A 12183-nucleotide genomic window follows, 5' to 3' on the forward strand; every position below is an offset into this window, starting at 1 on the left:
TGGGTCCCTGCCACTCATTTGGAAGACACAGATGGAATTCTGGGATCCTGGTTGCAACCTGGCCTAGCCCCAGCTGTTGCAGGCATTTGTGGAGTGAACCAGTGAATGGAAGATTTCTGTACCTCTCTATGTCTCCTCCTCTTGTTATCCTGACTTTCATATAAATAAATAAAACTTTAAGTGTTAACAAAGACCATTTATATGGAAGACAAAGTCACAAGAAAGAGAGCAAGATTTTGCATCTACTGGTTCACTCCCCAATTGGCAGCAACAACTGGGTCTAGATCAGGCTAAAGGGGTTGTTCAGGGTCTTCCACATGGAGGCACAAGGACTTGGGCATCTTCTGCTGTTTTCCCAAGTACAATACCAGATAGCTGGACTGGAAGTGGAACAGTTGTGACATGAACTGGCACCCATATGGAATGCTTACTCAACAAGCTGTGCTACAGCACCAGTTCCCCCAATTTTTAAAAAAGATTTATTTGTTTATTTGTTTGAGAAGCAGAGTTAGAGAGACAGAGAGAAAGACAAAGAGAGGTATCTTCCATCAACTGCTTCATTCCCTGGATGGCTGCAATGGCCCGGGTTGTACTAGTGCAAAGCCAGGAGCTTTCTCCAGGTCTCCCACATGGTTGCAAGGTCCCAAGTACTTGGACCACCCTCTGCTGCTCTTTCAGGCACATTAACAGGGAATTGAATTGGAATGGAGTAACCGGGACTTGAACCGATGCTGGTAACAGGTGTTTACCCCCAACACAACAATGCCAGTTCCCCTCCCAATTTTGGGGAAGAAATAAAAGGCAGGGGAAAACCTTGTTCAAAAGCCAAATGGACCTATTTTCAAATTGCTGACTGTCACAATGGACTTCAGCTGTTCCACATGCAAGAGCGTTTAGGCTGTAACCTTAGGTGCCCAGAAGCAACAGAGTTGGAGAGGGTGGCTGTGGTAAGGGCAAGGCAATGTTGAGTTACCAGGTATGCACTGGGAGATGGACAGTAGGGACATTCATCAGTGCCACTAGGCTCTACAGCTACTGTCAATGTCTTCAAAGTGCCTGTCACCTGGCTTTCTATATGCTAATATTTTAGGAGTGAGACTTGAGCAGGGGGCAGGGGATGGTAGGAAGAAGTGGTGGTGCAATGGCTGAACTGGCTAATCCTCAGCTTGCAAGTGCAAGTATCCATATGGGCACTGGTTCATATCCCGGTCTTCTCCTTCCCAGAAGTTCCATGCTAGTGGTTTAGGAAGGCAACAGAGGATATCCCAAGACCTTGGGCCCCTGCACCCACGTGGGAGACCTCAAAGAAGCTCTTGGCCCAGGGCACCTGGCCCCTAGCTTCAGATCAGCTCAGCTCTGGCCATTGCAGCTATTTGGTTAGTGAACCAGGAAATGGAAAATCTTAATATTAAAAAAAAATTTAGTTAAAGAAAGAGAAACTGGGGGCAGGCCTGGTGGGGGTTATTGTGGGTTGCTCCAACTAGGCTGCAGCTCCCACTGGTTTATGTGAGGGCCAAGTGTGTGCTGGGCAGAATCAGGCTGGACTGCAACACCCATTGGTTCTAATAGAAGACAGGGCTGGAAACAGAACCGACCCAGCAACTGCAACCACCAGCTCGGGCGATTGGGGCGATGGACTGTACCAGGTCCTGTACTTGCAAGCACACACAAGAACCTGGTCTGGGTTCACCTCATACAAAGTTTCTTTAGGGATCCCCCCAATCAAACTGCCGGACTCAGAACCCTAACCATGAAAAGACAGAGGACAGAACAAATCAATCAACTACCCCAGCCATATGTTGGCAGTGAAAAACAGGGCAAACAGAGATTCTAAGATGGACTATGTCAATCAGAGGATTCCGCAGCGACCTCTCTGTGCTTGGAGTGGTGAGAACGGCAGCAATTCATAACCACTGAACTATCAAAACCACTTGAGCAAGACCCTTGGAGCATGCTCCACATCAAGGACCTGGGATGGGTGGGAGGCTGGGTGGGGCTTCTCTCTTTATCTCCCCCTTTACCCCAGATACAGGAAAAAAAATGTGGAAAAGATAATCTTATCCACTTTCCTGTAGCCCTTGAACCGTTGTGCCTTAATTAACTATGTAAAGATTGTCAAAAATAAAAAATAAAATAAAGATGTTTCCAAAAAACAAAAAAAAGAGAGAGAGAGAGAGACTTCTGATACTTCTTACGTCCATAGGTGAGAATTTCTAGCTTCTTCCCTCAACCTGAAGTTTCAGGACACACTCTTCTGTGTACATCTGGGACCAGGAAGGAGTGGTTGGTCTCTATGCACACGTCCTTCAATGCAGCAGTGACACTGATGGTGGGGGAAATGTGACTCCTTGGGACTTCAATGTAAGGAGATGGGGGGCGGCAGTGTGGGAACAAAGAAGAGAACATCAGAGAGGCATGAGGGAACCAGTCAGAACAGGAACCAATAACCTACACCCAAACCAGATTAAACACAATCTGCATGACAATAGGCCCCCATTTGTGCCGCCCTCCACCAACCCCAGAGATTTGGTCACTTGTGTCACCAGAACTGTAACTTAACAAAACTTTTTAAAATGAATCAAAACCAATTTTCCCCTCTCTTCCTGAGGAATACAATACTAGTTACACTCTTAGTACACATTAGCACAACCAAGTCCTGAGCTGCAGTGTGTTCTGACTCCACTCTCATCTCTCTTCAGAATCTGTGGGAGCCACAGGCACCCCGTATGATGGAGAGGAAGAATTGGAGTTCTCTGAGAGCCCAGGCTGGCAGATGTCTGTGGTTCCAAAAAAGTGACAGGGTAGGGGTGTCTCAGAATCTTCCCAGTTTTTCTTTCTGGGTGACTACAGATGGGGAGAGGGCTGAAGCATTCAGGGTCACAAGAGGTGCAGAAAGAGTCTGGTGTAGAAGGAAGAATACCAGATTTTAACCAAAAGACACTGCATCTCCACTAACTAGCTGACTTCAGGATATTTTATTTAGGGGCTGGTGCTTTGGTATGGCAAATTGGTGCCTGTTCACGACCTGGCTACTCCACTTCTGATCTAAGTGCCCAGGAAAGCAGTGGAGGATGGTCCAAGTGCTGGGGGCCCTGCACCCATCTGGGAGACCTTGAAAAGAAGCTCTTGGTTCCCAGCTTCAGGTTGGTCCAGCTCTGGCCACTGAGACATGTACGGAGTGAATCAGCATATGGAAACTCTCTCTCTCACCCTCCCTCTTTAACTCTTACATTCAAGTAAGATAAATGAATAAAAAGAAAAAGAAACACAGGAGCCAAGACTATACATACAGAACAAAACCCAAGAAGGGAGTTGATATCAGTGTTTTCAGCTTTAGGGAACAGAACTCCTACTTAGAATGCCTCAGCCCAAAGAGGCCACACTCCACCTCAACATTCTTTCAAGAACACCTTGTGCTCCAACTCCTGCCTATTCTTCATCTCTTTCCATCAAAGAGTTGAAACAGCCTGCAGAAAAACTCAGGGAAATCTGGACTAGAACATAAATCAGAAGGGAAAAACAAGCACTTTATTGTTTTAATTGGGTATAAGTGCTATCTAAAGCACACTGCAATTTTTTTAAAAGATTTATCTTATCATTTTTTTATTGGAAAGGCGGATATACAGAGAGGAGACACAGAGAGGAAGATCTTCGGTCTGATGATTCACTCTCCAAGTGAGCACAACGGCCGATGCTATGCCGATCCGAAGCCAGGAGCCTCTTCTGGGTCTCCCACGCGGGTGCAGGATCCCAAAGTTTTGGGCCATCCTCGACTGCTTTCCCGGGCCACAGGCAGGGAGCTGGAAGGGAAGCGGGGCTGCCGGGATAGAACCGGCGCCCATATGGGCTCCCGGGCGTGCAAGGCGAGGACCTTAACCACTTGCGCCACCGCACCGGGCCCCTGCAATTTTTTAAGATTTATTTTTTCTTTATTGGAAAGGCAGACATACAGAGAGGAGGAGAGACAGAAAGGAAGATCTCCCATCTAATGGTTCACTCCCCAAGCAGCCGCAATAACCAGAGCTGCACTAATCCGAAGCCAGGAGCCCAGGAGCCTCTTCTGGGTCTCCCACACAGGTGCAGGGTCCCAAGGTTCTGGACCGTCCTTGACTGCTTTCCCAGGCCACAAGCAGGGAGCTGGATGGGAAGGAGGGCATCTGGGATACAAACTGGAGCCCATATGGGATCCTAGCACATGCAAGGTGAGGACTAAAGCCGCTAGGCTACTGCACTGGGCCCAGCATACTGCCATTTTAAAAAGCAAAACAAACAAAAGCAATAACATTAACAAAATATGAGGAGGTGAGAAAGGAAAATACAAGCCTCAGGTCCCATAGTTATGAACTGAGCTCCCAGCTGGCCACCACTGGAAGGGAGCACTGACTTGTCCTGGCATATGCCTGCAAACCACGTCTCCTTAGGTGCCATGAGTCAGGCATGGCTTGTACACGAGCTGAGCCGCTTCCCTAGGACCTCCGCTATGTGTATCAGATTAGCTTCGCTGAACACTCTGCAGCAGAGACGGAGTAGGCAGGCAGTGCAGGTCAAACAAGTAGCTTGGAGGGGCAATGGATGAGAAAAAAGAGCTTGGGAAACCACACACAGTGCAAGTAACCGGGTTAAGTGTTCTAATCCCGAGCTGCACATGCATGAGAAATGGAAATGCTCAGAGTTCTGTGAGGAATGCCGAACTGTCCCCCTCATGTGACTTGTCCCTAAGCTCACAGTGCCTCTGGATCAGCCCGATGCTAAGCCACTCAGAACAAAGACTTCGGCTGCAGACAGTACTGACTGCAAAGTAACAGCTAAGAACATTCCTGGATGTACCCAGGGAGCTCCACAGAGCAAAAACCACGAAGTGGGCCCCTGTGTCTGTACTCTCCATCTTCTAATCGCAGGCCCCTCGACTGCTCGGATCTGAGGTTCCTTGTTCCAGTGTTTCTCCAGCAAAGAGTGACCCTGGGATTTGAGTCACTCCAGTGTACACGTTTTTTTTAAAAATCACTTTCTTCTCTCTTTCCCAGGAAATATGGACATGGGAGCAGAGGAGTCTGCTTTGAGCTTTGTCAGTTAAGGGTAATATCCTGGGGGTGGCTGAACATCAAGACAAAAAGAAACTAAGTTCTTGATGAGGCCTGGTATGATGGCTCAACTCGCTAATCCTCCTCCTCCAAGCGGCAACATCCCATATGGGTGCCAATTCATGTCCCAGCTGCTCCACGTCTCATCCAGCTCCCTGAATGTGGCAACAGAGGATGGCCCAAAGCCTTGGGACCCTGCACCCACATGGAAGACTAGACAGAAGCTTCTGGCTCCTGATCAGATGGGCTCACTCTGGCCAGTGTGGCCACTTGAGGAGTAAGCCAATGGATGCAAGATCTTTGTCTCTCTTTCTCTCTCTCCTCTTTGTACATCTGACTTTCCAATAAAAATAAACGAATCCTAATGACCTGGTACAGTTCAATCTGCTTTGGACCATTTGATTACCTATGTACTATCAAGTGAGAGAAAAATAAACTTCTATCCGTAAGAGCCACTGGCCTTTTGGGTCTCCATCACAGCAGTTTAGCCCGTGGCTTAACATACAACAGGAGGGAAGAATGTCAACAAGAGCCTGCAACAGACTCAACTAACATCCCAGCAGTCGATTCACAGGTCAGAAAATGCCAGGCACCAAACAAGCTTGGCTTCCCTTTCACCTCCAGGACAGAGTCCCAGCTACTCCTTTGAGTTAAGGAACAGACTTTTATTCCCTCATAGCCCAAACAAAGAGCATGTGGGCCTAGACCAAATCCTCAGTACCTAGGAATACAAACTGAGTTGCCCACCAATCCTGGGCAGGGACACCCCATCCTACCTTCTCCCCTAAAGCAGGAAAGGTCCAAAGTATTCCAATCTTCATAATAATCCTTCCTGCAGACAGGCCAAATCATTCCTGAGGACAGGCCTGGAGGCGGGGGAACAGCTGTTGGGGACAAGGTCAACAGCAGGGAGTCCAGAGTCCCACAGCAAAAGCCACAGCTGGAAACCAGAGAAGAAGAGGAGCTTCCTTGTCTGTTCCAGACTTCTGAAGTCTGGAGACCTGAGCGCAGCATCTGCTCCTCCTGTGCAGTGTCCCTGGTGTGCAAGGTTCAGCTGGCAGCTGCCAGTCACTTAACGAATCCCAGCCACTGGCACCTGCTGCTGCTTGCGGATCTTGTTGAAGAGTTCCATGTACTGGACCATGGTATCTGCTGGGCCATAGACTGCATCGTGTCTGTTTCCAAACACTGCAGGAATCCCTGGTGTGTGGCTGCCTAGAAAACTCTGCAGGAACTCAAGCAGCAGGCTCCAGCAGTCACTGGCTACCACGCAGGGTCCATACTCCACCTGGGGACCGAAAGAACAAGAGAACAAAGGTAAGGGACAGGGTGGACGAGGCCTGCCTCTCTTGCTCTGCTGCCCCCTGCCTCCATGTTCCCCAGCCCCGAGTCACAAACATACCCGCTAGCAGAGATGCTCCGCAGGAAATGGTCAACACACCCCGCTTTGTTCCCATTAAGCTTTCATGATACTCTCAGCACAGAGGTGTGCCGACTGCAGCCCTCAATGCTAGCCTCAGAGGCAGATCGGGGTTCCTTATGATTCCAGGCCTATGCAGACCCTGCTGTGATGCTGGGTGAGGACTGAAGGGGGAACTTAGGAAAAATCTGAGACAGACAACAGAGAGAAGGGGGAAAAAATATGTGTGTAGGGAGAGCAAGACAGAGAGCAGGACTCAAGGTGTAAATAGAGGGCACGGCAGACATCGATGCTCACAAGCCTCTTCAAGCCCAAACTTTACTCCCATGGCAGGTCCCGTCTGGATGCTGAGTCCAAGAAATTTCCCAAGCAATATGGCAGGGGCCAAAGGAGCTCCAGCTCAGATTTTCCTGCTCCTCTCTCCTAGTTTCTCACTGTGCGCACAGCAAGGGGAATCACTGGTAGTCCCAAAGAGAAATAAGCAGGGACACTGCTGAGTGTGTCTGCACAACAGTGGAAGTGGAGGATGAGTGGTGGGTGCTCCCTGGGTCTCAGCGACTCAAGCAGTCTTACAAGCTGGAGAGTCAGGGGCCCTTCACTCCAGAGGTTCCTGACCGGAAGACACCACTGATGCCCTTTCTTCCTCCTGGGACACATCCCAGACTGACTTCTGCTCTCCAGATCTCAATGATTTAAGTCCCTACTTCAAGGCTGTTCCTCCTGCACCACAACCCAAGACAGCAGGTACCACTGGTCTGAACTCCCCGAGCAAAGCTGTGCTCCTCTTCTGGCATTTCATAGATTAAACTTCAGAAACAGCTTTCCACCCTTGCACTCTTAAAAAAAATCTTTCTAAATCTTACTAATTCTTTCTTACTAAAGCTTTTCAAAAAAGTCAGCTCTATAAGCTTACTAATTTTTTAATCTCACAGAATGCTGCATATGTGGTAGGCTCTGGTCCTAAAGTCAGCTACTGCCTCACTCCCTCTAGGCCATCAATATGTATATTCGTGTTCAAGGAGGAAGCTCTCTTACACACATTCCGTTTTCCACCACAGAGGAAATCAGACAGCATGTCAAAAGGCAGGCACAGCCTATGAAACTGTGTCATATAATGCAATGTAAGTAATAAAAATAAATAAATAAATACTTTTCAAAAAAGGGGGGGCAGGCACATTTTTGCTCCACAGATTCTGAGACTTATCTCAAAGCATATTAATTAGCCTGATCTTTGATGTGACGCGGAGTCACTTCTCCAATGCTATCCTGCTCTGCCCCAGGTCTGGTAATTGCTCCCTGTACATCCTGACCACTGTCTCCTTTACCTATCGCTTCCCTTGCCCAGAAAGCCAGGCATCCTCAGCTGAGGCTAGCTTCTCATTTCCTATCCTGGGCTCTCAAGTCCCTGACTGAGGAAGCCAGATGCTAGGAATCAAGGGTCATGGAGGCGCAAACATCTGCTTGAATTGGCCTGGGCTGGAAAAACCTCCAGCGCCCTCTGAAGGACAATCCTTCAGCACAATCTGCTCCTCATTCCCCAATGTCTTACCTCCACAGAGATGCCTCGGGCACTGGGACCCATTGTGACTGTGCCCACTTTCACAAGGAAGTCACAGTACTGGTAACGAGTGCCCCGGGTCTCAATCTTGCTGGCCTTGGCACTCTGGAAAAAGCCCTTGAGCTTCACCATGAGCACATCAAAGTTGGTGTCGGCAATAAGGCAAGGGCCATTCTCAAAGAGGGCGAAACAGCTCAGCGGGTACTCCGAGTTATGCATGACATACATCAGCTTCCCGGACTGACCTGCAAGGGACAGAGACCTCCTCAACACCCACCTTCACTGGCAGGCCAGGGAATGGGATTCAATGCATGCAGCAAGGCCAGTGGACAACTGAGGACTATTTCATCAGTCCTGAAAAGGCATGGGGTAGAGGAGGGTGGGCTTAGGGAGTACTTCACTATGAGGATTAGTAACTCTCACAGGGGAAAAAATCACATAAAATGTCCATAAGCTCTTTTGCATGAGAGGGTACTTCACAAAGCTCATAGAAAATGCAATTAACAATGAAGACTGGAAGCCACTGTTGGGGTACATTAGGTAAGCCACCTCTTACAATACCGCATCCACCCTGGAGAACTGATTTGAGCCCCAACTACTCCATTTTTGATTCACCTTCCTGCCAGTGTACTTGGGAAAGCATCAGGAAATGGCTCACCCATTCTGCCACCCAGAATGGAGTTCCCAGACCTGGCTGTTAGAGAAATATACTAGCTGATTAGAGATCTTGGTTGTTCTTTCAAATAATTTTTTAAAATTACTTATTTGACAAGTATAGGTACAGACAGAGAGAAAGGTCTCCCACCCACCAGTTAGCTACAATGACCAGGGATGGGCCAGACTGAAGCCAGGAGATGGGAACCTTCTCCAGGTTTCCCACATTGGTTCAGGGGCCCAGCCAGTTGGGACATCCTTTGCTGCTTTTTCAGGAGCATTAGCAAGGAGCTGATCTGGAAGTGGAGCAGTCAGGACTCAGACCAACATCCATAGGGGATACCAGTATCACCTGGTGACTTTACCAAAAGCCAGCGCCAAAGCTATTTTTTTTTTAGTCTAATCCAGTACAAAACAATTTTGTTAAATCCATGTATGCTTTTTTCATAATACATTCTTTTTTTTTTAAAGATTTATTTATTTATTGGAAAGTCAGATATACAGAGAGGAGGAGAGACAGAGAGGAAGATCTTCCGTCCGGTGATTCATTCCCCAAGTGAGCGCAATGGCTGATGCTATGCCGATCCAAAGCCAGGATCCAAGAACTTCTTCCAGGTCTCCCACATGGGTGCAGGGTCCCAAGGCTTTGGGCTGTTCTTGACTGCTTTCCCAGGCCACAAGCAGGGAGCTGGATGGGAAGTGGAGCTACCGGGATTAGAACTGGCGCCCATATGGGATCCCGGCGCGTTCAAGGCGAGGACTTTAGCTGCTAGGCCACGCCGCCAGGCCCTCATAATACATTCTTAAAATTCTTTATATGCATGTCTAGACTTATTAAGGTTATTCATTAAGGACGAGTGCAATAGCCTAGTGGCTAAATTCTCTCCTTGCTTGCTCCGGGGTCACATATGGGCACCAGTACATGTCCTGGCTGCTCCACTTCCCTTCCAGCTCCCTGCCTGTGGCCTAGGAAAGCAATCAAGGACAGCCCAAAGCCATGGGACCCTGTACCTGTGTGGGAGTATATGCATGACACATATCCAAAGCCAGGATCAGTTTAGCTCCAGCAGTTGCAGCCACTTGGCGCGTGAACCAACAGAAGGAAGAGCTTTCTCTCTGTAAATCTGACCTTCCAATAAAAAGAAATAAATCTTAAAAAAAAAAAAAAAGAAAAATTATGGGCCCGGCGCCATAGCGTAGTGGTTGAAATCATCACCTTGCATGCCTGGGATCCCATGTGGGCGCCAGTTCTAATCCCAGCAGCTCCACTTCCCATCCAGCTCCCTGCTTATGGCATTGGAAAGCAGCCAAGGACAGTCCAAAGCCTTGGGACCCTGCACTCACGTGGGAGATGCAGAAGAAGCTCCTGGGCTCCTGCCTTCGGATTGGCTCAGCTCTAGCCAATGTGGCCACTTGGGGAGTGAACTAACGGATGGAAGATCTTCCTCTCTGTCTTGCCTTCTCTCTGTAAATCTGACTTTCCAATAGAAATAAACAAACCTTAAAAAAAAGAAAGAAAAGACCAAGAACTAATGAATTCAAATTCAGAAAGACATCTTGCATGTGTTCAAGAATGCACTACAGCAGTCGCATTTCAACGAACATTCACCACCACGAATTCCGAGGAACGCTCCAGCGGTCCTACACACCCATCTCACTGACCTTGGTTTCCGAGGGTAGAGGTAGCTGTGTGGTAAGTCTCACAGTCCACACAGAATGTTCCTTGCTTCTCTGCCCCAAGCATCTCCAACTTGCGGGTGAGGAGCTCCACTGTCTGCTGGACGCTCTTGCCCTCAGCCACGGGCATCTGAGACACACTGGGAAGGAGAGTGCCGCATCGTCAAATTGCTCAGACACACACATTCGCAGAGCTGCTCCAGCCCCAGGATGCAGGCTCAGCAGGGCCAGGGGTCTCAGAGATGACTTAGCCTAACCCCTTGCTCCCATTTAAAGAGGCAGAAGAAAGCCTGCAGCCCTGCCATCTCCCCAACAGCTGAGCACGGGTCTGAGCACTTACACATCAGCACTTCCCAATCATCACAGGAGTACCCACACACAAGAGAAGATTCCAGGTGGTACAGCCTGGACATTCAACAACACTGAGCTGTGCAATGAGAAATGGAATCCTTTTGCCATTCTTTCCATTTTGACTGTGTCAAGAAGACTCTGGGGTTCATGGGTTTTCACCAACTCTTTGAACTTGAGCTATCAAGTACAGCAGCTGAAGCTACATGGGGTGGGGTTGGTGTTCTAGACAGTGCTGACAGAGAACACTCCCATTGCTACACAAGGTCCTGGTTGACAGAAATAAAAAGGGGAAGGAGAAAGAGAAAGCAGCTTCAAGATTATAACTCTGGAGACTAAGAGATGCTAGTATTTGCAAGAGTTTAATTTCCTCTTTAAAAAAAGATTTATTGATTTGTACTGGAAAGGCAGATTTACAGAGAGAAGGAGAGACAAAAAGATCTTGCATCTGCTGGCTCACCCCAAATGGTCACAATAGCCAGAGCTGAGCTAATCCAAAACCAGGAGCTTCTTCCAGGTCTCCCACACTAGTGCAGGGTGCCAAGGCTTTGGGCCGTCCCCAAGTACCTTTCCAGGCTCAGGCAGGGAGCTGAAAGGGCAGTGGAGCAGCTGGGACACAAACTAGTGCCCTTATGGGATTCCAGCACTCAAAGGAGGAAGATGAACCAACGGAGCCATTGCACCAGGCCCTATTTTGTTCCTAAGGTGAGAAAAACTGGCTACTCCCTCTGGTAAGAACTACCAAGCACCAACTGTATGCCAGGCAGTTTACGGTCTTAAGCAAGCCAACTCTGAAACCTCACACTAGTCCTATGAGAGCGCTTCTGTCAGCTTGATTTAAAAAATAAAATGAGGACTCTGAAATATAAACAGGTTAAATAACTTACACAAGGCACACAGCCAGGACACAAGGGCACTGACATACACACACACCCCACCGCGATGCCACAGGACCTCTCTCCCACCTGCGCCAACCCCACTGGCCGAAGGGTTCTAGTCTGCAAACTCGCCCCATGTCGCACCCTCAAGTCCCACTTTCGGCAGTCCCTGCACTTCAGCCACAGTAAGTTATGCAAAGAAAAAGAGAAGGCACACAACCCATGACATCATGGTCCCGGGGTCAAACCGTCTCCTTGCTGCTTCCCAGGGTGAATGGGGCGCAGGACGCCCCGAGAGTCCCCTGGTCCGCACAGCCCCAGCACGCCGGGGGACGGCGGACTTCTCCCCGAACCTCTCCAAGCTCTAGCGGCCCCTTTTCGCCCCCCAAGTCCCGTCCTACCAAGTCACGCCCATGTCGCACGACCAGGACGCTGGTACGAAGTCCGGAACTCGCCCGCCGCTCCCAGAATTAAAGACCCTCACACAGACTAGCAGGGCAGCGGGAAGAACACCGGAAATGCGTCAGAACGACGCGCCAAAGGCAACTCTCGGGGACGTCATCCGCC

At 49.0% G+C, this 12183-nt stretch overlaps 1 protein-coding gene across 2 annotated transcripts in view; it reads right to left on the minus strand.

Annotated features, from left to right (window-relative positions):
• Nucleotides 1-12149, minus strand: part of MED20 (mediator complex subunit 20) — a 41847-nt gene extending 29698 nt beyond the window's left edge. The window contains exons 1-4 of one of the 2 annotated variants that reach the window (XR_005884199.1): nt 12018-12149; nt 10376-10530; nt 8051-8304; nt 5858-6369 (exon numbers count right to left, since the gene is read on the minus strand). Coding sequence is in view for 1 of the 2 variants with exons in the window: in XM_040983365.1 (XP_040839299.1) it covers nt 6154-6369; nt 8051-8304; nt 10376-10530; nt 12018-12031 (639 nt within the window). In the remaining variant the exon portion in view is untranslated. Of the gene's footprint in view, nt 1-5455; nt 6370-8050; nt 8305-10375; nt 10531-12017 lie in introns of those variants that run through there. The other variant, XM_040983365.1, reaches the window with a different exon arrangement.
• Nucleotides 12150-12183: the final 34 nt, after the last annotated feature.

Source organism: Ochotona curzoniae, unplaced genomic scaffold (assembly GCF_017591425.1).
Source record: "Ochotona curzoniae isolate NIBS_2020 unplaced genomic scaffold, NIBS_Ocur_1.0 contig_3819, whole genome shotgun sequence".
In the NCBI taxonomy this organism is placed as follows: domain Eukaryota; kingdom Metazoa; phylum Chordata; class Mammalia; order Lagomorpha; family Ochotonidae; genus Ochotona; species Ochotona curzoniae.